The 27,408-nt window shown below is 39.2% G+C and overlaps 1 protein-coding gene across 1 annotated transcript; it reads right to left on the bottom strand.

Annotated features, from left to right (window-relative positions):
* Positions 1-370: 370 nt before the first annotated feature.
* Positions 371-27,408, bottom strand: FNTA (farnesyltransferase, CAAX box, subunit alpha). Its single transcript, XM_080660069.1, has 9 exons — positions 27,130-27,408; positions 25,107-25,192; positions 21,148-21,262; positions 12,566-12,670; positions 9,652-9,778; positions 5,086-5,234; positions 2,574-2,636; positions 1,289-1,460; positions 371-1,000 (listed from the first exon to the last, which is right to left on the bottom strand). The coding sequence occupies exons 1-9, from the start codon at positions 27,327-27,329 to the stop codon at positions 878-880; spliced, it is 1,140 nt and encodes a 379-aa protein (XP_080516195.1). The 5' UTR covers positions 27,330-27,408; the 3' UTR covers positions 371-877.

Raw genomic sequence — 27,408 nt, 5'->3', positions numbered from 1 at the left:
TGGACTTGGAGATTATTATGCTAAGTGAAATAAGCCATTCAGAGAAAGAAAAATACCATATGATCTCAGTTATATGTGGAATCTAATGAACAAAATAAAGTGATGAACAAAACAGAAACAGAGGCATGGATACATGGAACATTCTGACCACTGTCAGGGGAGGGGAAACTGGATAAATGGTGAAGGGATTAGCTAACGAATGTATATGCCTAACCCATAGACACAGACAACAGTGTGGTGATGGCCAGAGGGAGGGGGGAGGGAGCTGGGTGGAGATGGGCGAAGGGGAACAAAACGGGGACATCTGTAATAGTGTCAACAATAAAAATAAATTAAAAAAAAAAAAGTCATACTACTATGATGTTGTTTTAGGATACATCTATAATTTTATTACAAAACCATTCTTTTGGCATTAGTTGGTTACAGTAATAGCAAGATATTGTGAGTGGCATAGCAGCTCTGAGTAACAACTGCATTCCTTGCTTCCTAAACCATAATTTAAGCTACCTCATATCCATTACATATAAGTTATCTGTAATCATTTATGATGCAAATCCTGATGCATATACCATTTAGGGAGGAGTTGATGCTAAGGGATTAAAGTAAATGTTGATAAGACTACAAAAGGACCTTTATGGGACTTTTTTCCTTCTCCCTCCCCCAAATTACTTTGCTATAAAATAATGGAATTACTTAGAGCTAGTCTGCATGGCAGCAGCACCCAAGGAACATCGTACTTAGTTCTTGTTAAAAAGCAATACCTGTGCAGTGCATGTTTTACACTATAGGCACAGGGAATGATCACTCTAGTTTTAAACTCCTGCATTAGAGTCTCTTAAAAAAATAAAAGCAGTCTATCAAGTTCTTCTAGATGGTGTTATTGCTGTACATTTGTTGGTGGGTCACTTTCTGTGCTGTGTTTGCTTTGAAGAGATCTTCCAATATATCTCCAATACTCCTTTCTTATAGTGTCCTTTTCTTTAGCTAGGATTTCACATAACTAAAAATGAAAAACAGACAATTAATTAAAGAAAATGTGTAATTAAATCTTTAGGGCAAATGCTTCTGAGCTACAGCTAATACAGTTTAACTCAATCACATTCAAATGAGATACACCACCAGAGCTGCATACTATGTGCACTAGTGACGGGGGTATTGCTCTAAACAACAGAACTAGTCCTGCATTGAATTCTGAGTAACTTTGTTGAAAGGAACATGAATATTAGTGGCACTGGGAAGACCCAATTCTGAGATAGCAAAAAGCAAGTGATGAGTTCCACGAGCTTACCTCTAGTGCTTTATTAAGAATGTCCTCCTTGTTGTCACATTGGTTTTCTAGCATATCTTCATAGATATCCACAAGAAAGGCAATTAGGTAGGGGGAACTATGACTTGGTTGCAAATCAAGCAATTGATTTAATAGATTGGGATATTTGGAAAGACCACGATCCTGCAAAATCCTAAAAACAGAAATTATTCTAAATTTTGAGAAGAGCAAAAAGAGTAGAAAGATCAAGAGAAAATAGCCCCTGTGACATAAGAAAAGGAGACATTTTGAATGAAGTTGAAACTAAATGAAATTCACACAAAATTAAAGCAGAAAATAAATCTTCTTAAAATTAAGAAGTAAAGGAAAACACAGGAGAGTTTTAACTTATCCTTTTAGCTTCTATCCCTTTAGCTCTCCAGATATTACAGGCCCCTACCCTGCACACACCTCCCAATGTGACTGGGCTACGTACTTTGGCTCTTGGAGACCTCTAAGTTCGACAGGGAACCTGGGTATGTCAGTGGCCAAACAAGGGAAACCTTGTAGGTTTAACAAGTAAGACTTGTAATAGGAGCCTAACTGGTTTGGCTCGGTGGATAGAGCATCAGCCTGCGGACTGAAAGGTCCCAGGTTTGATTCCAGTCAAGGGCATGTACCTTGGTTGCAGGCACATCCCCAGTGGGAGGTGTGCAGGAGGCAGCTGATCAATGTTTCTCTCTCATCGATGTTTCTGACTCTCTATCCCTCTCCCTTCCTCTCTATAAAAAAATCAATAAAATATATATATTTTTAAAAAAGACTTGTAACAGGAGATCTCTAGAAGTGAATCAGAGAGGCTGCCTGAATTTGTGAAATCTGATTGTAAATAGTTGGCCTTGCCTTACTGTGTTCCTGAGCTGCACATACAATGAGGGTGTGTGTTCCATTTTTTTTTTTTTTCACTGTCTAAGTATATATAATGGCTTGTCTCATAGAGAAGAGCACTGGAATAGGTTAGACTTTGTTGCTATAGCAAGCTGTATTCCATTCTTGACATAAAGACTACAGGATTCATAACTTCAGTTATAATTTATTATTGTTCACTCATGGACTACTCTAAAAACTGGGCTGGTATATGTGCTTGGGAGGTGGAGAGAAAAGTAGAGGACACTGTTCTTGGGTGTTGCCATAATACACTTCTGCTCTCAGAGAAAAACAGAAAAACTTTAGTATCATTTTGGAATCTGATTATGGAACATAGTCCCATAATGCATCATATTAACAGGTTGTATTTTATATAAAACAAGCAAAAAAATCCTCTTACCCTTTCAAATAGTTCCATGCACTTTCATTGTGTGGTACTAGCTTGATCATTTCCAGAGTGTACCTATAAGAAAAAGAGCACAAATATGTGTATAATTTTAAGAGCAGTGCAATAATTAGAAACAGTTTTAATAGGACGGTAGCATAGCTTACATATGTGCTTTCATTTCTCTCTGAGTGGACTTTGGCACCTCTCTAGGTCATATTTAAGTCTCTCCAGTCTCCAAATGTCAATTCTTTTTGACATAGTTCTTCCCTATTGAATATTTGTATCCAATTCTGGAGAAGGACACCCAATATGAAGGCTCAATTCATAACAGAAAAGAAATTGAAGATTTCCTTTAATTTAGGCTTTCCCTCTGAAGGAAAATGTCAGCTAAAACAAGATTTTCCTTTTACTTGTAAAGCAATCTTGGGGGGAAGTCTAAGATCTATTTATGGCTGTCAAATCCTTAATTGTTGAAAAAGGAGAACTATATAATCTTAGTAAATGCTTGATAAATAGTAACTATTATTAATAGTGCCAGTAGGTTATGTACTCAAATAGAAATATTACCATGATGTATTTAGTGAAGAAAAAAAAAAAAAGCAATGTGTATAATATGATTGCCTAGGTTGCTGTGTGTGTTTGCAATGTATTTGTAAGGCCTGAAAGGATTCACTACATGTAGCTCACTCTAAAGAATGGGATATGGGCCCTGGCCAGGTAGCTCAGTTGGTTAGAGTATTGTTTCAATATGCCTAGGTTGTGGTTTGATCCCCCATCAGAGCACATACAAGAATTGACCAATGAATGCATGGATAAGTAGAACAACAAACTGATGTTTCTCTCTCTCCCCCTTACTCTCTCTCAAATCAATGGGGAGGGGGAAATACTCCACAATTTTTCAAGAATGGGATATGGGAAGGAGAGTAAGAGATTTTGATGTTTAATTTTATATAATTCAGTATAATGAGTAGACTGCACTGCTTTTATAATAAAAGGGAAAAACTACAGAAAATAATCAGCTACACGTGTATTCTTAGAGTTGAATTTAATTAACAAACTAAATTATAGAAAACTGCTATTCTTAGCATCTTAAATATTTCTTTTACCTATCTAAAGGATATAATATAATAAACTTTAAGAATGGAAAACTCTTAGATTCTTGGCTGATTATTTTTATTTCTATTTGGTACTAGAAAGCCAGTGATCTTCCTTTAAAGGCTATGAGAGAAGTCTGCATTTTCCAAACTCTTTATATTCAATTTTTTAAATACCTTATTATGTCTAACCTAATGTAGTAGGCTACAGTAAATAAGGAACATACAATATTTTTAAACTTCCTAATTATTAACTGGATTATTTTAAGGTAGAATAACCTAAAGCATCCTAACTTTGGCAAGGAAGCTATCGAACTTTCTGAAGGATGATGCTTTGCTTTCCTTCAGAGCACCCTTTTCCTAATTCTCACAACGGAATACCAACTATAAAAGGGAAAAACAGGAGCTGTTAATTAACTTTCACAATTAAAATTATGATTATGGTCTCATGAGGCTATAAAAGCAAACATGTTTAAATTTAAATCAGACTACTGAGACAAAATAGACAAAAGTCAGAAAAGAGGTGGCTTTTAATGTTTATGGATATACACACACATTCATGCCAATTCAGAAATTTCTGGCTCTTATAACAGCCTTATGCTTGCTAGACCAGTAGTTTTCAACTGAGGATAACTATGCTCCCAAGGGGGGTCATCTAGCAATATTGGGGGACATTTCTGTTTGTCACAACTGGGGAGGGAGGGTTACTACTGATCTACAGATGCCCCTCGACTTATGACAGGGTTATGTCCCGATAAACCCATCATAAATTGAAAATATTGTAACTCAAAAATGCATTTAATACACCCAACATACAGAACATCATAGCTGGTTTCTACTGAATTCTACTCCTTTCACAACATCTTTTATTTAAAAAAATCTTTATTGTTGAGAGTACTACGTTCTTCTTTTTCCCCCAATGACCACTTCTAGCCCACCACCAATCCCCACCCCTTTTACAACATCTTAAAGTCAAAAAATCATAAATCGAACCATCGTAAGTCGAGGACTGTGTATACAGGCCAGGTATGCTCCACATACTACAATGCACAGGACAGCCCCTACAACAAAGATTTATCTGGCTCAAAACCCTGCACTAGAACAACATGGCATCAGGGGACTATTATCCAACATACAAAAGAATTTAATACGATAGTTTTAAACAAAGCTTCCTAGACACTATGAAATCTAATTTCTTCTCAATCTACAGTAGCAACAATATTTCAAGGAAGTTAAGACATTACAAAGCAGAGGTACATTACATACTTTTAAATTTAACATTATCAATTTCATCTAAGTATTCTGTCCTATTAGTTCCATGAGGGTAGAACTGGGGGCAGTCCTGACCTTTGCTGTATCCCCAATACCTGACATATGGTAGGCACACAAATATTCTTTTACTGAGTGAGCAAGTGAAGGAGATTACTAACTGGACTTCTCTTTCCAGTATAGCCCGATCATTGTAGCCAGTGGTGTTAGAAATTACGAAGTATCTTTGGTTCCAGACAGAATTATTTCTCACATCCTCTTTAAGAAGTTGGTCTACATACTGCAGCTCATTATCCCAAAGTTTAAATTCCTAAAAGAAAATAAATAATAAAACATCCAATTAGAAATGTCCCATTATTTATAAACAATAAAAATTAATCAAATTTCAGCAAAGCTAAGTAGGTGTAACTGAAGAAGTGGGACTCAGCACATAGTTGGTGGAGAATGACAGTTGCAGATCAGGCAAATGCAGTGGGAAGAAAAGAAATCAAAGATAAGAGATTGGTTCTGAGGGAGGAAAACAACCAGGAAGAGAGAGCAGCCAAAGCAGCCTGTAATCCAGCACCATCTTCTTGAGAACAATTCAGGTAACCAGATGCACGTTTATGCTTTCTGAGCCAACAATTATTCTACAGGACGAAATCAAAAGCAAAAGAAGTGCAATTAACTAAAAGCTTATGCATTGTTTATGGTGAAATTTTAGAGGAAAATAAACCCCACCAAACTTAGTAAGAAAATGATTATCTACAACATATTAATTTGATGTGATTAATCTGACATTAATACATTAAATAAAACAAATATTCAAAATGCACACATATGACAAAATTACATTAAAATAGATGTAGAGAAAGACCCACAATTAGGTTTAGACATAAAGTTTTCACATTATAAAGCTATTTTTTTACAGGAGAAACCAAGATGGCAGCATAGATAAACACCTGAACTTGCTGCCTCGCACAACCACTTCAAAACTACAACTAAAAGACAAAACGGACATCATCCAGAACCACAGGAAGGCTGGCTAAGTGGAGATTCTACAACTAGAAGGGAAGAGAAAAGCACACTGAGACTCAGAGGAGGTGTGGAATTAAAGTGCAGAGGTACAGAGGAGCGGGCGTGGAGAGGGCAGGCAACTGAGTATGTGGCTGGCTTTTTCAATCCTCAGGGAGACACAAGCTCCCAACTGCTCTGAACTCCAGTTCTGGGCGAGACTCTGGGGACTCAAACTCATACCGGGAGAAACTGGACTGTCTGGGATCGGGTGGAACTCGAAGGTGGCTTTCTCTCAGAGGTGCTTGCAGCAATTACCAAGGGACACCAAGACCCAGGGGCCTCTTAGGGCAGGGCTGACGGGAAACCATTGCTGTTTGCTCCGCCCTGAGACTCCACCCCATCCAGGCTGTGCGCAGAGGCTTTTGCATATGAATGGCCTGGTCCTTTGAAATCTACACTTACCTTACAAACTGCAGCTGAGTCAGTGAAACCCAGAACATCCAAAAGAAGGCCCAAGGCCCCGCAGCAGCTTGCATTGCTTCACAGCTGGGCCTCATCTGGGCACCTCCAAAACCCAAACAAAGAAGAGGAATCTGCAGATCTCTCCATAGCTCCTGCTGGGTGGCCTCAGGCAGAGGCTAAATTAGCACCTCCTTGGAGATCCAAGAGTCAGAGTAGGGAGTAGGACCATCCAGATTACAACTCCTCAGATCCATAAGGGACACACTCAGTGAGCACCAAATCCCACTGAAGCAAGTCTTGCCCCATAAGGGTGTCACCAGCACAGAAGTTCTCCCATCATAGACACAGCTGATCCTCACAGCCAACTGGCCTGGAGGTCAATTCCTCCCAGTGATACCAACAACAATCAAGGTTTAACTACAACAAGACTGTGCACACAGTCCACAAAGGGGTGCACCAAGAGTGTCCACCTCAGGTAATTGGGGAGGCTGAGCCACTGGACCCTATAGGACAAGACACCTAGCACACAAAGCCACTCTATCAACTCAGGGAAGCAGCCAAAATGTGAAGACAAAGAAAAAGGTCACAAATGACAGAAATGGAGAAAAGCAAACTACTGGATATAGAGTTCAAAACCATTGTTATAAGGTTTTTCAAAAATTTTCTAGAAAAGGTCGATAAATTTAGTGAGACCCTCGAGGATATGAAAAAGGACCAACTAGAAATTAAGCATACACTGACTGAAATAAAGAATAATACATAGAGATCCAACAGGAGACTAGAGGATCCCAAGAATCAAGTCAAAGATTTGAAATACAAAGAAGCAAAAAACACCCAGCCGGAAAAGCAAAAAGAATAAAAAAATATGAAGCTAGTGTAAGGAGTCTCTGGGACAACTTCAAGCGTACCAACATCCAAATTATGGGGGTGCCAGAAGAAGAGAGAGAGCAAGATATTGAAAATCTATTTGAAGAAATAATGACAGAAAACTTCCCCTACCTGGTGAAAGAAATAGACTTATAAGTCCAGGAAGCGCAGAGAACCCCAAACAAAAGGAATCCAAAGAGGACCACACCAAGACACATCATAATTAAAATGCCAAGAGCAAAACACAAAGAGAATATTAAAAGCAGCAAGAGAAAAACAGTTAGTTACCTACAAGGGAGTACCCATACGACTGTCAGCTGATTTCTCAACAGAAACTATGCAGGCCAGAAGGGAGTGGTAAGAAATATTCAAAGTGATGAATAGCAAGAACCTATAGCCAAGATTACTCTACCCAGCAAAGCTATCATTTAGAACTGAAGATCAGATAAAGAGCTTCACAGATAAGAAAAAGTTAAAGGAATTCATCACTGCCAAACCAGTATTGTATGAAATGCTGAAGGGTATTCTTTTTTTTTTTTTAAATATATTTTATTGATATTTTACAGAGAGGAAGGGAGAAGGATAGAGAGCTAGAAACATCGATGAGAGAGAAACATCGATCAGCTGCCTCCTGCACACCTCCCACTGGGGATGTGCCCGCAACCAAGGTACATGCCCTTGACCGGAATCAAACCCGGGACCCTTCAGTCCGCAGGCCGACGCTCTATCCACTGAGCCAAACCGGTTTCGGCATGAAGGGTATTCTTTAAGAAGAGGAAGAAGAAGAAAAAGGTAAAGACAAAAACTATGAACAACGAAGTGACAACAAATACATATCTATCAACAAGTGAATCTAAAAATCAAGTGAATAAAAAATCTGATGAACAGAATAATCTGGTGAATATAATAGGATCAGGGGCATAGAAAGGAAGTGGACTGACAAAGGGTGTGGGGGGTGTGGGAAGAGACTGGACAAAAATCATACACCTATGGATGAGGACAGTGTGTGTGGGGGGGTAAGGGCAGAAGGTGGGGTGGGTACCGGGTGGAAGGGAGCTATGGGAGCAAAAAGAGGAACAACTGTAATAATCTGAACAATAAAGATTTATTAGAAAAATAAATAAATAAATAAAAAATTGATGCTCCAACCAACAGAGCCAAAAAAACAACAACAACCAATGAATGTATAAATAAGGAGAACAGCCGAAACCGGTTTGGCTCAGTGGATAGAGCGTTGGCCTGTGGACTGAAGGGTCCCAGGTTCGATTCCGGTCAGGGGCATGTACCTTGGCTGCGGGCGCATCCCCAGTGGGGGGTGTGCAGGAGGCAGCTGATCGATGTTTCTCTCTCATCGATGTTTCTGGCTTTCTATCCCTCTCCCTTCCTCTCTGTAAAAATATCAATAAAATATATTAAAAAAATAAATAAAATAAATAAATAAATAAATAAATAAATAAGGAGAACAACAAATTGATGTTTCTCTCCCCCACCTCCTCTCTCTTTAAAAATCAATAAATAAAAAATTACAAAATATGAAACAAACAAAAAAAATGATGGTGAAGAGAACCATACAGATAATTTGGAAAAAAAAGTAAAATGATCAAAACTTACAAATGCTAAAACAGTCAGGGACGTTAACTATGAAAAAGCTAGTGGAGTTATATTTCTTATATTTTAATAGAAAAAAAGGTAGAAATTCATAAAAAATTAAAAATACTGAATACCTTAAAAAATATATCCCTTTATTCAAATTTAGAAAAGTTTAAAATTGTAAGTAAAAAATAATTTGATGAAATAATGTTGGTATAATGAATAGCGCAGAAATTAGTAATTACTGGGGAAAATTTCACAGAAAACAACACTAGAATTGTTTGGTAGAATAAATTAAATGCCCAGAGTGGGAGTCCTAACTATTCTCTTCTATTCAAGATTTAGCATAAAATTTTAACAAATGGGCGGAAATAAAATATATAATAGTTTCTGTAAAATCATATTCCTTAGTTTATATATGCAAAAACCTTAGTGTGTACGATGCTCTTGTTAATTAAAATAACGAAGTTGTATTAAAAATTAGAACTACTTTTTCTATTCAATTTGTTGGCAAATATAAGATGTGATATATATTCAATCTAAAAATATTAAGTTACTATTATTCTTCTTTAATATGAAGCTACTTATGAATATATCTCAAGAAATTATAAAGGTTAACCAACATGAAGTGTCAGATAATTAAGTAACTTAATAATTATTAATAATGACATACATATTTTGTATTTATATGTATATACATAAACTACATGTGTGTTTCAGTTCAGAAGTATACTTGCAATTTAATAATTTTCATTATTTAATTCAGTTAAAAAATAAAAAATTGAAAAACATTGTAATAAGAAAGGCAATACCTGAATAACCCACTGTCGATGTTGCCAGGCATGATAATTCTTTGCATCCTGATTAAGAATATCAGCAATAAACTCAAGCTCCTGAGATGGATCTTTTAGCCACTCCACTAATACTCGCCTATGATGCCTAAAGCCGGGTGGAAAGGGAGAGAAGTTTTGTGTGAATTTATTCAGGAACTAAAGTAACAGTTGCATGTGCTGTGCTAGGTGATGTGAAGGGACACTTAAGAAACAGAAATCATCTCTAATTCTCAAGGCTCTACTGGAGAAAAAGGTAACAAAAAAGAAACACTAAGAGAAAAAATTTCAGAATACTAAGTTGAAAAACATAAAACAGTGATTTGTGATTTTTGTATAAAATGAAATCAAATTTTACATCTTAAAGGAGGTTTAACTCAAGCTAAGTCTTTACAAAATTCTATCAAAGACCAACGGCATAAGACTATAGGATATACAATATCATTTTATCAAGTTTGAAGCTCCTCTGGTTATAAATAGACTGTCAGTTTTCCTTAAGTCCAAAGTGTCACTGTACAAGCAAATAAATACTAATTTCACTAGTTTGTGGGCAGAATTGTAGCTATGATAAGTGACAAAGTTGTCGAAAGAGGAGTTTTCCATGTTGGAAAAACAAAACAAAAAAACCTATCCCTGACTGGCTAGTTGCTATCCCTTCTTTTCTCAACAGCAAACCCTCATCTCCCATTTATGATTCATCCCACTATGTGCCTTCTTTTCTCTTCCTACCACTTCCCTCCTGCCCACCCAGTAACCACCCCACCCAGGTGGGAAGACTCTCATGCCAAGATCACTAACTCATATCCACCTAATTAACAAACTCGTTGGTCATCTTTTAGTCCTTACTTTCCTTGACCTGTCAGCAGTATTGAAACCGTCATCCACTCTTTTCTTCTTAAAACTCTCTCTTCTCTTTGTTTCTGTGATGACACTAACTTTTGGTTTCCTTGCTCAGTCTTCCTGGAATGCTTCTTTTTTTTTTTTTTAAACATATTTTATTGATTTTTTTACAGAGAGGAAGGAAGAGGAATAGAGGGTTAGAAACATCAATGGGAGAGAAACATCGATCAGCTGCCTCCTGCACACCCCCTACTGGGGTTGTGCCCGCAACCAAGGTACATGCCCTTGACTGGAATCGAACCTGGGACCCTTCAGTCCACAGGCCGATGCTCTATCCACTGAGCCAAACCGGTTAGGGCCTGGAATGCTTCTTAAATGATGTTCACTGGTGTTCTATCCTCGGCCTTCTCCTCTAATTCTCCCTGAGCATCCTCATCCATAGCTATGACTTCAACTCCTTTGAGCATTTTTCAACCATATACTGGACCACAATACTACATAGGTTTTTCCATAGGCACATCAAATGCCATTTGTCCAATACTGTATCCATCTCTCTTTCCCAGAAATGTGCTGCTTTGTCTTATAAATTCCCCAGTGGTTGGCACTACCATTCACCCAGTGGTCAAGCCAAATATATTGACATCATTGTTCTTCATCACTCCTCTAATAAATTAAACTTCAAACCTGTTGCTTCTGTCTGCAAACCCTCTCTCGAATATATCCTTCTCTCTCCTAAACCCTTTTCCCACCCTCTCTTAGCCTATACCAGTGGTCGGCAAACAGCGGCTCGAGCCACGGTTTGCCGCTCTGTTGACTAATGAGTCTGTCGACCACTAGCCTATACCAGTGCAATGGCCTACCAGGGCTGTGAACCTATTCCATCTATGCTCCACCCTACAGTCAGGGTAAAACTTCTAAGACACAAAACCAACCATGCTACTTCCTTAATTAAAATTAGCTCTGCACTGCCTAAGATCAAGTCCACACTCCTTACTAATGTTCATAAGGCTCTTTATGATCTTATCCCATTTACTCTAATCACATGGATTTATATAACTCCCTGAGTGCATTGTGCTCTTTCATTCGTCTCCCCAGAATATTTCCTTTGCCCCAGAGATCGTTCCTCTCAGAAATCAACCTTAGATCTCAGGCATAAAGACAGGCATGTGTCGGTTATTATATTGGAAAAAAAAATGGTATAACTCCTGCATTTTGAGCAGGCAGTGAGTGGCACAGAAAGTGGAGACAGTTGCTTCTGCTACTTCACTAGCTTCACTACCACTTCCTCCAGCTCACCTCCTCCTCTACCACCACCATGACCATCACCACCACCCCTTCAACCTCCACTTCCTCCACCAATATGACCTCCACTACCTCCTCCTCCTCCACAACAGCAGCCACAGCAGCTTTCATTCTTGGAGTGCTCACTGTATCCTGGGTACTGTTCAAACTCTTTATTTCTTTGTCCTCTGCTCCATTATTTACCTTTCTTTTCCCATTGTATTCTGCTCCCCTCACAAACACTAATCCATACTCTTGTCTATCTTAACTTAGGGGCTTAATTTTTAGAAAAAATATACTCTGTGAAAAATTATCATTATGCTTTTCACACTACACTGTAAAATAACTTGGTTTTATTATTTGCTTTTCCTTTTAGATTATATCTGATTCATCTTTGTATCTCCAGCATCAGTATAAATATTTTAAATTAAAAAATAAATACAAGATCAAATACCAAAAAGGCATTTTTTAACACAAAGAAAACATTTCAGATTTTTTAACTCAAATTCTTTTCTGAGTCTAGCAGAATTACATGCTAGATGTTTTAAATAATAATAGTAGCAAACATTTTAGTGTTAACCATGGGTCAGGCACTACTTTAAACACTAAAAAAATTGTTTCATTTAATCCTCCTAACAACCCTTTGAGGCAGGTAACATTAGCTTCAATGCAAAGTACTAAAATTATAAAGAAACAAACAATTCCCTATATTTGCATCACCCACTGGCAGGTACTATCAGCACAGTAACATGTTTCCCTCCTATTTTCTTCTTACCAAACTTGATAGTTTTTGGGCTGTTCTTCAATTATTGCAGTGATGTAGTTCATTTCCTCATGTAGATCTTTTTGAAGTGACTTTAAGAGAACTCTCCGGAAATGCCTATAATAAACATCAAGCATTCAAAGTCTCATTACTCCACATAAATCGCCTCCGCACAGTATCAAATAAAGCTACAAGACAACAGAATAAGACTTTTTTTTTTTTTTGGTCTAAACTTCTACATATATCTGGTCATTGGAAAAATCAAGCATTTAAAAGTAATTTTTTTCTTCCCATCCTCCCAGACCCTCTCTTTGGGCAACTATCAGTTTGTGCTCTACAACTATGAGTCTGTTTCTGTTTTGTTTTTTTATTCATATATTTTGTTTTCTTTTTGATTCTACATATACGTAAAATCATATGGCATTTGTCTTTCTCTGTCTGACTTCACTTAGCATAATACCCTCTATGTCCATCCATGTTGCCACAAATGGCAAGATTTGATTCTTTTTTTATTGCTGCATAATATTCCACTGTGTATATAGGGTGTGGCAAAAGTAGGTTTACATTTGTAATACAAATAATACAATTAATAAATAATAATACAAGAATAAACTTTTACATACTCACAACTGTAAGTCTACTTTTGCCCATTGCTGTATATACGGTACACTACATCTTTATCTGTTCATCTATTGATGGACATCTAGGTTGCTTCAATTTCTCGGCTGTTACTAGTAATGCTGCAAGGAACATAGATGTGCATAAACTTTTCAAATTAGTCTTTTTGCTTTCTTCAGATAAATGCCCAAAAGTAGAATTGCTGGATGATATGGCAGCTCTACTTTTAATTTACTGAAGAATCTTCATAAGAGTCAAGCATTTTGAAGTAAAAATAGCGAAAGGCAACAAATGTGACATACAAGAAAAGACAACCAACTAATGATTATTTTTAGGTAATAATCTAGGGCTACCTGTGTTGTATTACACAAGAATCAAAGACATCTCTTTCCTTGTACAGTAAGCTTGTTTATTTACATAATCCTATCTAAAAAAGAGGAAATATGCTAATTGACCATCACGCCCTCACAAAGATGGTACCCACAGCCAATAAAGAGGGAATATGCTAATTGCTGCCACGCCCTCAAAGATGGTGGTGCCCACAGCCATAAGATGGTGGCGCCCAGTCCCCTCAGCCCCCCAGCCGCTCAGGGCCGGCCCAAGGTGCAGGCAAGCCTCGGATGGTGGCTGCCCAGCTGATGCCCGAGGCGTAGGCAAGCCTCGGATAGCGCTGCCCAGCCGACGCTCAAGGCACAGGCAAGCCTCAGATGGCGGGTGCCCAGCCGCCCAGGGCCGCCCGAGGCTCAGGTAACCAAGGCTGGCTGAGGCTTCCCCTGATTGCCAGGTTGCCTCCCGCCCTGGGGGCTCCTGGACTGTGAGAGGGGGCAGGCTGGACTGAGGGATCCCCCCTCCAGTGCATGAATTTTCATGCACCGGGTCTCTAGTTATTTATATAATAGTTCATTTAGGTAATTATTTATATAATAGTTCATTTAGATAATTATTTATATAATAAATTAATTCCATTACAAACATTATCACATATTTTACTTTTAAAACCACCACAAAAATGCTACTTATGAATAAAACAAGTGTAGTGGACAGGGAATTCTGTATCTTCCACAGAAGGAAAAGATAATATCTAAAATGAAAACAGGAGGCAAGATGGCGACCAGCAGGAAAGTAGGGAGGGAGAGCGTGTTAGAGAGTGAGGGAGTGATAGAGGTGTGTGTGGACGTGTGTGGGTGTGTGTGTGAGTGAAATAGGGACATTTAGACCCTGCAGTTCTTCCAGGGGACTGCCAATCCAGGCAGTCTTAGACGGCAAAACCCCGTGGCCACTGCAAACACTCCGGGGAGGACACCGGCGGCACAGAGACCATGCCATCTTGAAGAACAGAACTGCTTGAGAGTAGGATCCTAGCCTCGCCACCACCCAGTCTGGTCTCGGAAGCAAACCAGGACCCTACAACCGCTCTGGTAGAAGACCTGCCACCACAGCTGCAGACCCAGGGACACCAGGACTCCAGGCACCCGGCCGCAGATTTCTGAGTCACAAAGCCAATTCCCCTCCCCCGCCACCCCCGCGGCAGTAACAAAGAAACTACCAGACCCCAGCCGCACAATAAGGCTTTCTGCACACACAAAGCAGTGGCAACTCTGCCTGACTTTGAGCCTTTGTGTCAGACATGGGAAGTTTGTTTCCCGCGACTCATCTCCGCGCCCAGGCAGGGAGACTGAGCGGAATTCAAGCCTAGCTGCTCATCCCTAGGGAGGTGGTCTTCTGCGACCAGATCCCATGCCCACGCAGGGCAGGGAGACAGCGCTGAACTTGAGCTCGGACTTGTGAACTAGGAGAATTTGTTTCCCGCGACTTGTCTCCACGCCCAGACTGAAGGCAGTCCTGAATTTGAGCATAGGTGCACGACCTTGGGGAGATTGTCTTTTGTAACCAGATCCTATGCCCACACAGGGAGACAGCACTGAATTTGAGCCTGGGGGTGCAAACCTGGGGAGTTTGTTTCCCATGACCAGACCCTGCACCTTGAGAGACTCCAGTGAATTTGAACCTGGATGTGCGGTCTCAGGGAGTTTGTTCCCCATGACCAGACCCTGTGCCCACACAGGAAGGCAGCACTGAATTTGAGCCTGGGTACACGGACACAGGGAGTTTGTTTCCACAGTGCACACCTGCGTGACCAGACCTCACACCCACACTGAGGGACAGAGCCACCTGACTTTGATTCAGGGCAAGCACACACAGAAGGCTGTTTACCGCAGGGCAGAAGTGGACTTCCTGTTAACACAGTGCAACTGAGCAACCCGGTCTCCCGGGCAGATCGGGGACCCTGAATCTCCACACAAGAGGCAGCACTGACCACCAGTGACTAGACTCCATTCCTCATTATGTGCGCCTGAGATCCCTGATTCACAGTACATTCACACTAAGAGCCAGTGACTCCAATTCTTGGTGCATGTGCACACAGGGACCTGATTCTCAGTGTGAGGTGGCACCAAGAAACAGAGACTCTGATACTCGATTCTCGGCATGGACACAGGGAGCCTCTCTGACTCCTGACACGCAATAGGGGACTTTGATTTTTGGCACACGCCAGTGGGTTCTCTGTTTCAACGTGGCGCAGGCAGGGTCCCTGATTCTAGGTGCACACACGAGGTCACACTAAGCGCCTGTGACTCTGACCCAGGGCAAGCGTGGTTCCCACCAACCCACAGCAACCACACGTCTTGGTATCAGAGCTCTTCAGTGACACTTGGGGGGTGCAAAACTCCCACTGCACATGGTCCAGGCTCCCGCAACTTGACATCTGAACCTTCTGGTGATAGTCAGAATGGGGAGATAACAAAGCAATCTCCAGAGGAAAGAAAAGGAGGAATCGCCAAGTAAGGAAAGAGAAGCATGCAACATGACAGAAAAATAATTTAGAGTAATGGTCATACAGTTCATACACCGGATGGACGAGAAAATCAACAACCTATGCAAAAATCAAGAAGAAATGAAAAATGACATAGCTACAATAAAAAACACCATGAAAGGCTTCAACAGTAGACTAGAAGAAGCAGAGGACCGAATCAGCGAGTTAGAAGATCAGGTACAGAAACAAGCCCTATCTGAATAGCAACTAGAGAAAAAAATTAAAAAGCAGGAGAAGAGCCTAAGGGAGCTTTGGGACAATGCAAAACGAAATAACATACGTATAATAGGGCTGCCAGAAGGACAAGAAGAGCAGCAAAGATTAGAAAATTTATTTGAAGAAATAATGACAGAAAACTTCCCTGATATGGGGAAGAAAAAAGTTACTCAAGTACAGAGTCCCAAGCAAGATGAATCCCAAAAGACCCACACCAAGACACGCCATAATTACAATGGCAAATGTTATCGACAAAGAGAGAATCTTAAAGGCTGAAAGAGAGAGACAGAGAGTTACCTACAAAGGATCCCCCATTAGATTATCAAATGATTTCTCAATAGAAACACATCAAGCTAGAAGAGAATGGAAGGAGATATGCAAAGTGATGCAAAGCAAGGGACTCAATCCAAGAATACTCTATCCAGCAAGACTATCAATCAAAAAATCATGAGCTTCACAGACAAAAAAAGGCTAAGGGAGTTTATCACTACCAAACAAGCAATGCAAGAAATGCTAAAGGGAATGCTGTAAAAAGAAAAAAACAAAAAGGTAAGAAGGAACACAGCCTCAAAAAATAAAAATGGCTACAAACAAGTACCTTTCAATAATAACTTTAAACGTAAACGGACTAAATGCTCCAATCAAAAGACATCGAGTGGCTGAATGGATAAAAAAAACATGACCCATATATATGCTGTCTACAAGAGACCCACCTCAGAACAAGGGACTCACACAGACTGAAAATGAAGGGATGGAAAAATATCTTTCAGGCAAATGGAAATGAAAAAAAAGCTGGGGTAGCAATACTTATATCTGACAAAATAGACCTCAAAGTGAAGGCCATAACAAGAGATAAGGAAGGCCACTTCATAATACTAAAGGGATCGATACAACCAGAGGATATAACCCTGGCAAACATATGTGCACCCAATGCAGGAGCACCCACATACATAAAAAATCTCCTGGAAGATATCAAGAGAGAGATAGACAACAATACAATCATAGTAGGGGACTTTAATACACCGCTGACATCACTTGATAAATCCTCTAAATAAAAAATCAGCAAAGAAATAATCCTAAATGACTCACTAGATCAGATGGACTTAATTGATATCTTCAGAACATTTTACCCCAAAGCTGCAGAATATACGTTTTTCTCAAGTGCACATGGGACATTTTCAAAAATAGACCACATACTGGGTCACAAGCAAAGTCTCCCCAAATTCAAGAAGATTGAAATCATACCAAGCATCTTCTCAGATCACAATGGCATAATATTAGAAATAAACTAAAATAAAAACAACCCAAAACACTCAAACACTTGGAAGCTGAATAGCATGTTATTAAATATTGATTGGGTTACCAATGAGATCAAAGAAGAAATTAACAACATTCTGGAAACTAATGACAATAAAAACACAACAATCCAAAACCTATGGGACACAATGAAAGCAGTCGTGAGAGGGAATTTTATAGCTCTCCAGGCCTACCTCAAAAAACAAGAAAAAATGGTAGTAAATCATCTAATGCTACAACTCAAAGAATTAGAAAGAGAGCAACAAGAAAAGCCCAGAGTGAGCAGAAGGAAGGAGATAATAAAGATTAGAGCAGAAATAAATGACATAGAGACCAAAAAAACAATACAAAAGGTCAATGAAACCAAGAGCTGGTTCTTTGAAAGGATAAACAAGATTGATGAACCTCTAGCCAGGCTCACCAAGAAGCAAAGAGAGAGGACTCAAACTAAATCAGAAATGATAGAGGTGAAATAACAACAGACCCCACAGAAATACAAAGGATTGTTAAAAAATATTATGAACAACTCTATTCCAACAAACTGGACAACCTGGAGGAAATGGACATATTCCTAGAAAAATACAACCTTCCAAAACTCAATCAGGAAGATTCTAAAAATCTCAATAAGCCAATAACTATGGTAGAAATTGAAGCAGTCATCAAAAAGCTTCCAGCAAACAAAAGCCCAGGCCCAGAAGGCTTCACAGGAGAGTTATACCAAACATTCAAGGAAGAACTAAAACCTATCCTCCTCAGACTATTCCAAAAAATTCAAGAGGAAGGAACACTTCCAAACTCATTCTATGAAGCAACCATCACCCTAATACCAAAACCAGATAAAGACAACACAATGAAAGAGAATTACAGGCCAATATTCCTCATGAACATAGATGCCAAAATCCTCAACAAAATCCCGCAAATCGGATCCAGCAGTACATTAGAAAGATCATACATCATGACCAAGCAGGATTTATACCAGGGATGCAAGGATGGTACAATAACCGCAAATCAATAAACGTGATACATCACATAAACAAGTTGAGGGGGAAAAATCACATAGTCATATCAATTGATGCAGAAAAAGCATTTGACAAAATCCAACACCCTTTCTGATAAAAACTCACAGCAAGGTGGGAATAGGAGTATCATACCTCAACATCATAAAAGCCATATATGATAAACCCACAGCTAGCATCACACTCAATGGGCAAAAACTAAAACCATTTCCCCTAAGAACAGGAACAAGACAGGGATGCCCTCTCTCACCACTCCTGTTTGACATAGTACTGGAAGTACTAGCCATTGCTATCGGACAAGAAGAAGGAATAAAAGTCATCCAAATTGGAAAAGAAGAAGTAAAACTGTCCTTATTCGCAGACGACATGATACTGTACATAGAAAACCCTAAAGACTCCATCAAAAAATTATTAGACTTAATAAATGAATTCGGCAAGGTAGCAGGATACAAAATTAACGCCAAGAAATCTATGGCATTTCTATACACCAATAGTGAACTTACAGAAAGAGAGACTAAAAAAGCAATCCTATTTACCATCGTACCAAGAAAATTAAGATACCAAGGAATAAACTTAACTAAAGAGGTAAAAGACCTATATGAAAAAAATACAGGACACTGAAAAAAGAGATAGAGGAAGACATAAACAGATGGAAGAACATACCGTGTTCATGGATTGGTAGAATCAACATCATCAAAATGTCCATTTTACCCAAAGCAATCTATAGATTCAATGCAATCCCCATTAAAATACCAACGGCATATTTCACAGACCTAGAACGAACTCTCCAAAAATTCATCTGGAATAAAAAAAGACCCCGAATAGCTGCAGCAATCCTGAGAAAGAAGAACAAAGTAGGTGGGATCTCAATACCAGATTTCAAGCTGTATTACAAAGCCACTGTTCTCAAAACAGCCTGGTACTGACACAAGAACAGACATATAGATCAATGGAATAGAATAGAGAACCCAGAAATCGATCCAAACCACTTTGCTCAATTAATAATTGACAAAGGAGGCATGAACATAAAATGGAGTCAAGACAGTCTCTTCAATAAATGGTGTTGGGAAAATTGGACAGATATATGCAAAAAAATGAAACTAGACCACCAATTTACACCATACACAAAAATAAACTCAAAATAGATAAAGGATTTAAACTTAAGACGGGAAACCATAAAAATACTAGAGGAATCCACAGGCAGCAAAATCTCAGACATATGCCGGAGGAACTTCTTCAATGATACTGCTCCTAGGGCAATGGAAAATAAAGAGAAAATAAACAAATGGGACTACATCAAAATAAAAAGCTTTTGCACAGCAAAAGAAACCATCAACAAAACAACAAGAAAGACCACTACATGGGAGAGCATATTTGCCAATATTATCACTGATAAGGGTTTAATCTCCAAAATTTACAGGGAACTCATACAACTCAACAAAAGGAAGATAAACAATCCAATCAAGAAATGGACAACGGACCTAAATAGAAACTTTTTGAAAGAAGACAGAAGGAAGGCCAAGAGACATATGAAAACATGCTCAAAGTCACTAATTATCCAATAGATGCAAATCAAAACGACAATGCGGTACCATCTCACACCTGTCAGAATGGCAATCATCAATAAATCAACAAACGATAAGTGCTGGCGTGGATGTGGAGAAAAAGGAACCCTCGTGCACTGCTGGTGGGAATGCAGACTGGTGCAGCCACTGTGGAGAACAGTATGGAGTTTCCTCAAAAAACTAAAAATGAAATTCCCATTTGACCCAGTAATACCACTTCTAGGAATATATCCCAAGAAGCTAGAAACATCCATCAGAAAGGATATATGCACCCCCATGTTCATAGCAGCACAATTTACCATAGCTAAGATTTGGAAACAGCCCAAGTGCCCATCAGCAGATGAGTGGATTAAAAAACTGTGGTATATCTACACAACGGAATACTACGCTGCGCTAAAAAAGAAGGAATTCCTACCATTTGCAACAACATGGATGGAACTGGAGAGCATTATGCTAAGTGAAATATGCCAGTCAGAGAAAGATAAATATCACATGATCTCACTCATTTGTGGAATATAATGAACAACATAAACTGATGAACAAAAACAGTTTCAGAGACAGAGAAACATTGACCAGACCATCAAAACTCAGAGGGAAGGTAGGGGAGGGTGGGGGTAAGGGGGAGAGATCAACCAAAGGACTTGTATGCATGCATATGGGCCTAACCAATGGACACAGACAACAGGGGTTGAGGGCATGAGTGGGGGGGATGGTGGGGTAATGGGGGAAGAAGGACACATATGTAACACCTTAATCAATAAAGAAATTTTAAAAAAATGAAAAAATTAAGCATACTATTTAGAATATAGTTTAATTCAAGAAAAAACAGCTAGAGTTACTACCTCTGAGGATTGGGACTTTGGTAGTGAGAAGGAATGGGGCAGAGGTTGCTATTTTTCATATGCGAATTATTATTTTGACAAAAGTTAAAGTTCAGTTTAGAAAAAGAAAAGCCATCCAAACTAAAACATAAGATATTTAAACAGGAAATATTAATAATATATTACTTACCACACTGTATAATTGGCTGCATTTAACTCTATAGCATCTCTGGTTAATTTAAAAGCTCGCTCACTTCTTTCATCACGCTGCAGAACGGCCCGGAAATAATCATAAACATCTCTAACTGTAAATAGCACAAAACTGCATTAGGACTATCCTTCTTGTTTTGAACTACCATTATACTATAAAATGTTGTTATATCTTAAAAAGAAAGATATTTTATTGCATTATTTAGAAGAATAAGCAAAATTAGTCAAATGATTGTGTGAATACCACCCTGAAAATACTTTGGTATCACAGGCACAAAGTTTCTAAAACTTGTTTCTTTTTTTCACTGAATGTTGTTTTTGAGATCTGTGTCCATGTTGTAACAGATCTAGATCTTCTTAATAGTTATATAGTAGTAGTACTAAATTGTATGACAACAATACATTTTATTTACCCATTAGAGGCCCGGTGCACGAAATTCATGCACTGGGCAGGGGTTCCCTCAGTCCGGCCTGTGCCCTCTCACAGTCTTGGAGCCCTCAGGGAATGTCTGACTGCCGTGGAGGTGGGAGAGGCTCCTGCCACCACCGCTGCACTCGCCAGCAGTGAGCCCGGCTTCCGGCTGAGTGGCACTCCCCCTGTGGGAGCACCCTGACCACCAGGAGGCAGCTCCTGCATTGAGCATCTGCCCCCTGGTGGTCAGTGCGCATCATAGTGACCGGTCATTCTGAGATTTGCATATTAGCCTTTTTTATATAGGATTCTCCAAAACATGGATATAGAGGAGGGAATAGAGGTACAGAGGTTAAATTTAAATAATTTGTTCAAGGTGACAGTAAAATGAAGTTAGAATGCGAACCAGGTGGTAATAAAATCTGGATAGTGACTTGCACTCATTCATAACCTCCTAGTATGTCTTCTGATGCCATATGCCAGAGTGAACCCAGAATGTATTATAGAAGCAGCACTTCAAGGTTGTAAGATGTGGGCATTTTCCAGTTTTACTAGATATAACACACTGCTTTCCAAAATGGCTAAAATATGAAAACTATCATCAGAAATACATGTATCTGTTTATATGTCCTAATACTTGATATCACAGGTTTAATCTTTGCTATTCAATTCATGGGTAGAAATGGCATTCCCATTTTAATTTGCATCGCTCTCATTCTTAATGATAATAAATTTTCCCCTCTACTTAATAGACAATGAAATTTTCTCTTCTGTGAACTATCAGTTTATATCCTTTGTCCATTTTTTAAAAAATCCTCACCTGAGAATATTTTTTCCATTAACTTTTAGAGAGTGAAAGGGAGGAAGTAGGAGGGGAGAAAGAGAGAGACATCACCCAGACTGGGGAGAGAGACTGAACCTGCAACCGAGGTATGTGCCTTTGACCAGGGATCGAACCCAAGACCCATGGGCTGACACCCTAACCACTGAACCAAACCCACTAGGGCACCCTTGGCCCATTTTTTATTTTTTAAATGTATTTTATTGACTTTTTACAGAGAGGAAGGGAGAGGGAGAGAGAGTTAGAAACATCGATGAGAGAGAAACATCAATCAGCTGCCTCCTGCACACCCCCTATTGGGGATGTGCCGGCAACCAAGGTACATGCCCTTGACCAGAATCGAACCTGGGACCCTTGAGTCCACAGGCCAACACTATCCACTGAACCAAACTGGTTAGGGCAGTGGTCGGCAAACTGCGGCTCGTGAGCCACATGCGGCTCTTTGGCCCCTTGAGTGTGGCTCTTCCACAAAATACCACGGCCTGGGCGAGTCTATTTTGAAGAAGTGGCGTTAGAAGAAGTTTAAGTTTAAAAAATTTGGCTCTCAAAAGAAATTTCAATCGTTGTACTGTTGATATTTGGCTCTGTTGACTAATGAGTTTGCCGACCACTGGGTTAGGGCCCTTGGCCCATTTTTTAATGTTTGTTTCCTTAACCTTTTGTAGGAATTCCTTATGAAGTTCTAAATTATCAATCCTCTGTTTTATATGGTATATCTTCTCCCACAATGCTGTTTGCCTTTCAATTTATTCATGGTGTTTTCTCTTATACACATTTTATTTATTTATTTATTTATAATATATATTTTATTGAATTTTTACAGAGAGGAATGGAGAGGGATAGTTAGAAACATCAATGAGAGAGAAACACCAATCAGCTGCCTCATGCACACCCCCTACTGGGGATGTGCCCACAACCAAGGTACATGCCCTTGACCAGAATCGAACCTGGGACCCTTCAGTCTGCAGGCTAACCCTCTATTCACTGAGCCAAATCTGTTAGGGCTCTTATACACGTTTTAAATTTTGATATATTCACATATCAATTTTTGATCAATAAGTCATATTTCATTATATTTTCCTTTGTGGTTTGTAATCATAATATATGTAATAATTTAAAATGATGATTTTCTTTTTTATCTTGTAGAAAATATCTTATTATTTTTAATAAGAGAAATATATGATTTATCAGTTTTCTCCAACATCTTTGTTATAGGTACCTTATGAATATGAAAAAATTGTGGTTTTTCATTTCTCTGATCACTAGTTTGGTTAACATCTCTTTGTAGATATTCTCTATTTCTTCTAGTATTATATCTCCACATATAACATCTCACCATGTGAAAGTTTTTTATTTTTTATACAGTTATACCTTCTGATCTTTTCCTTAATCAATTCTATCTTGTAACTTGCTCACTAATACCTTCTTCACTCTAAGAATGAAAGATTACTCTCTAATATTTGCTCCTAGTATGTTTATAATTTTGTTCTGAAATTATTTTCAAGTAAGCTATGAGATAGAGATATAATTTTGCTTATATCCAAATGCATAGCAAACTGTTACAAAAACATTATTTGATTAACCTATCTTTTTCATACAGGTATGAGATATCCTTTTTATCAAATATTAAGTTCTCATTTATACTGATGATGTATTTTTAGATTCCTTAGTAATCTATTTCTGTTCCAGTTCCACATGATATTTTTAGTAATACATTTTCATATTTGGTAAGGCAAACCCTTACACCATTACTCTTCCTTTTCAAACATATCTTGGTATTACTTCATAATAAATAAATAAAAAACAATTAGTGCTTTTTGTAACAGAGGAATGATCTTAGATAACAAAGCCTTAACTGAAAGAAATATATATATATATGTACATACATAAAACTACAGAACTAGCATTCCATTTTATTCATTTCACTTCCCTGGAACAACTAACAATTAACATTTGCATGACCTTCAAAGTACAAAGCATTTTCACATTCACTATGAAAGAATGATACTTTGTCAAAGAAAATAATACATTCATTTTAATATCAGTAAATGTATTCCAACTGAGCCTAACACTCATTGCTATAATATATTTCAAAATGCTCATGTTTCAGAAACAAAAGTTTATTCTAAATAAAACAGTAACTCATTTATGTTGTAGATTAACTGTAAATGAAAAATACAATCCCAAAGTAGCTATTATGTATTATAACATTCACACCTTGGCCCGATAGAGCATTGGCCCGTGCACCCAAGGGTGGTGGGTTCGAATCCCGGTCAAGGGCACATACCTGAGTTGCAGGTTTGATCCCCCACCCAAGTGGGGGCCTGTGAAGGAGGCAATCGCTTGATATGTCTCCCTCACATTGATATTTCTTTCTTTCTCTCTCTCCCTCTCCCTTTACTTCCTTCCACACACTCTAAAAATCAATTGAAAAAATATCCTTGGGTGAGGGTAACAAACACACGAGAAATAATGTAACAACATTCATTACTTAGAATATGTCTCTTTGGACAAAATAAAACACTTAGTCATGAAAATAAATTATATAAAACACAATGTTAGCTTATCATAGTCATTAGATCTTTGTCAGACAAAAATCTATCATTTACCTAGCCATATAGTTGTGAATTTCAACTCTGCTACTAAGTTTGACTTCCAGACCTTTTCCTAATAAAAATAAACTTACATTTTTCACTATAAATGATCTGGACCACTGGATTAGGGCCATCGTTCTGTGGTACTGGCTCTATATCAGCCCATTCTGCTCTGTCTCTGAAATATATATATATATATTTTCAGTGATTATATTCAAGTAGGTAAGAAAAAGAACTCGGGTATTTTTAAAATAGCAACAATTACACTTACATTAATACTAGTAGCTTTTAAACATCTTAATGTAACTATGGTTGGATTCTTCATGACCAAGTTTTGCCACTTTGCTTTACATGTTCAACTTTAAAATAAAAATAATGTAAATAATCTTCCAAATAAAATCAATTAATTAACAGTTTTCAAATTTAAGATTTATATGTAAGTGGAAAAACATATTTTTGCAGCACGTATACAATAGTTTTAAATTAGAAATCAATCTAATTCAGTGGTCGGCAAACTCATTAGTCAACAGAGCCACAGTTTGCCGACCACTGATAATTCATTGGTCTAATAAGACTCTTCGGAGTTAGTATTTTTTAAAAACTGAGTAACAATTTACTAGGAATTGACATTTTAAAATCAAAGTAAGCACTATTAACTTACTGTACAACTGTCTGAGTTGAATTTTGGCTCTACCACTTACCAGCTGTGTGACCTTAAGTTACTTAACTTCCCTGAGCCTCAGTTTCTTCATTTATAAAATGGAGATGATAATATTACCAACCAAATTTAAAAGACTGTTTGGAGGATTGAGATAACATGTCAAGCACTTAAAATGTGCATTCAATGAATACTCCCATTATCAATGCTAAAATAACACTATAGTGGCAACAATTGGATACCACAGACATTTCTGTGTGAATTGCTGTGTAAACACTCTTTATGTATAGTCTTTTCCTTTCACTTATTTTTTAGTTCTCTATACCAATCAGCTATCAATCCCGAAATTGTGTCCACCAGGGAAATCACGGGAAGCAATTACCAGGGGTGTGAGACATGAGAAAATAAGGCTGTCATTTAGTCACTGGGAAAGGAGATATAGCCACGTGAATAAGCTGAATATTTCACAATTCAGACAGACAGGAGGTTGGAGAATTATGGGGTCACCCCAACCAATTTAAAACAGTAAAACATTAACAAAAAAACAGTGACAAAATCTGGATAGCGACTTGCACTCATTCATAAAAACAAGGCAAATAAGCAATCTAATGGATTTACCTAGAACTACAGGAGAGAAAAATAAGACAAAAGAAAAATAAGACGTAAGGACTTCTCACTAGTCTCTGTAGGTTCAATTGGAGCTAGGGAACAAGCGTTATCAGAAAACAAAGAGCTGATGGAGATGGGACCGGGTGTTGGCAAAGATACGGAGAAAAGGCAGGAGAGTTTCAGCAGTTCCCAACACAGCCCACACAGCACGCGCATTACGTACGAGGCGAGGCAGGGAAGTAGTCGAGAGTCCCACAACCAACAATCTTTCCATCCGGAAAGCCCAACTAGGTGCCTGGCTGATGCTAGGCGCTAAAATGTTGAATGGAAATGTCCCAGTTCTTGAAGATCTTATACTAGCTTTCTCCATTTCAGCAGAACAAATCACGGGAAGTCCTTACACCTTGTCTTTAAAGTGAGCAAATCTGTAACTTATTTAAATAATTATTTCCTGCCAGATTGTCAAAATGTACCCACCCCCTCTGGTATACAGTCAGATTACTCTCAGGCTATTTCTGTGGGAGCGGGAACAGCGCGGGAGATTTCTTAAATTCCTGAACCAGGACACCTACACAGCCTAAGAGTGCGGTCCAGGGTGTACAGTGGTTTCTACGCGGCTGGGCATCCTGCCGCCCCCGTCTCCCGGCGACAGGGTGGGCTCGGGGCAGCGCGAGGGCCGCGGGTGGGCCTGACCCCGCAGGGCGCGACCCCCGCCGCCGGACAGCGAGGCCGCGAAAACTTTGGCCCGACAAGAGGAGGCAGCGGGAACCGACCCGGAACCGCCGCCGCGTGAAGCCACCGTCCTCCGGAGCAGGGCCTCCGACCCGCGGCCCCGCAGGGGGCGTTACCTGTACAGAACATAGGTGGGTGAGTCCAGGCTCAGGAACCCGTCGTCCATAGGGGATGCCACCGCTTCTCCAGCCTCAGCCGCCATCACTTCTTCTTGCTGCTGCTGGGGCGGCGGGGGGTGCGGTAGGGGCGGTGGCGGCTCGGGCAGACCCGGCTCGCTGCCCTGCGTAGCCTCCCCGACCCCCTCGGTAGCCGCCATCACGCCTCGGCCGGCAGCGGAGTTGGCGGCGCAGGCCCCGCCCCTCCAGGCCCCGCCCCTCGCTCTCTTTCCCCGTCGG

The sequence above is a fragment of the Plecotus auritus genome (assembly GCF_963455305.1).
Source record: "Plecotus auritus genome assembly, chromosome: 3".
NCBI lineage: Eukaryota > Metazoa > Chordata > Mammalia > Chiroptera > Vespertilionidae > Plecotus > Plecotus auritus.
The sequence above is the reverse complement of the archived record's forward strand: the minus strand, read 5'-3'. Positions and strand labels throughout refer to the sequence as shown.

What these genes read in the sequence shown, in the direction of transcription:
- FNTA (XM_080660069.1), bottom strand. Translation starts at nt 27,329, where the DNA reads ATGGCGGCTACCGAGGGGGTCGGGGAGGCTACGCAGGGCAGCGAGCCG. An exon ending in CCCAAAAACTATCAAGTTTG is followed by an intron (nt 9,779 to 12,565) that starts GTAAGAAGAAAA and finishes ACCCGGCTTTAG; the next exon opens with GCATCATAGGCGAGTATTAG. An exon ending in GCATGGAACTATTTGAAAGG is followed by an intron (nt 1,461 to 2,573) that starts GTAAGAGGATTT and finishes TTCTGTTTTTAG; the next exon opens with GATTTTGCAGGATCGTGGTC.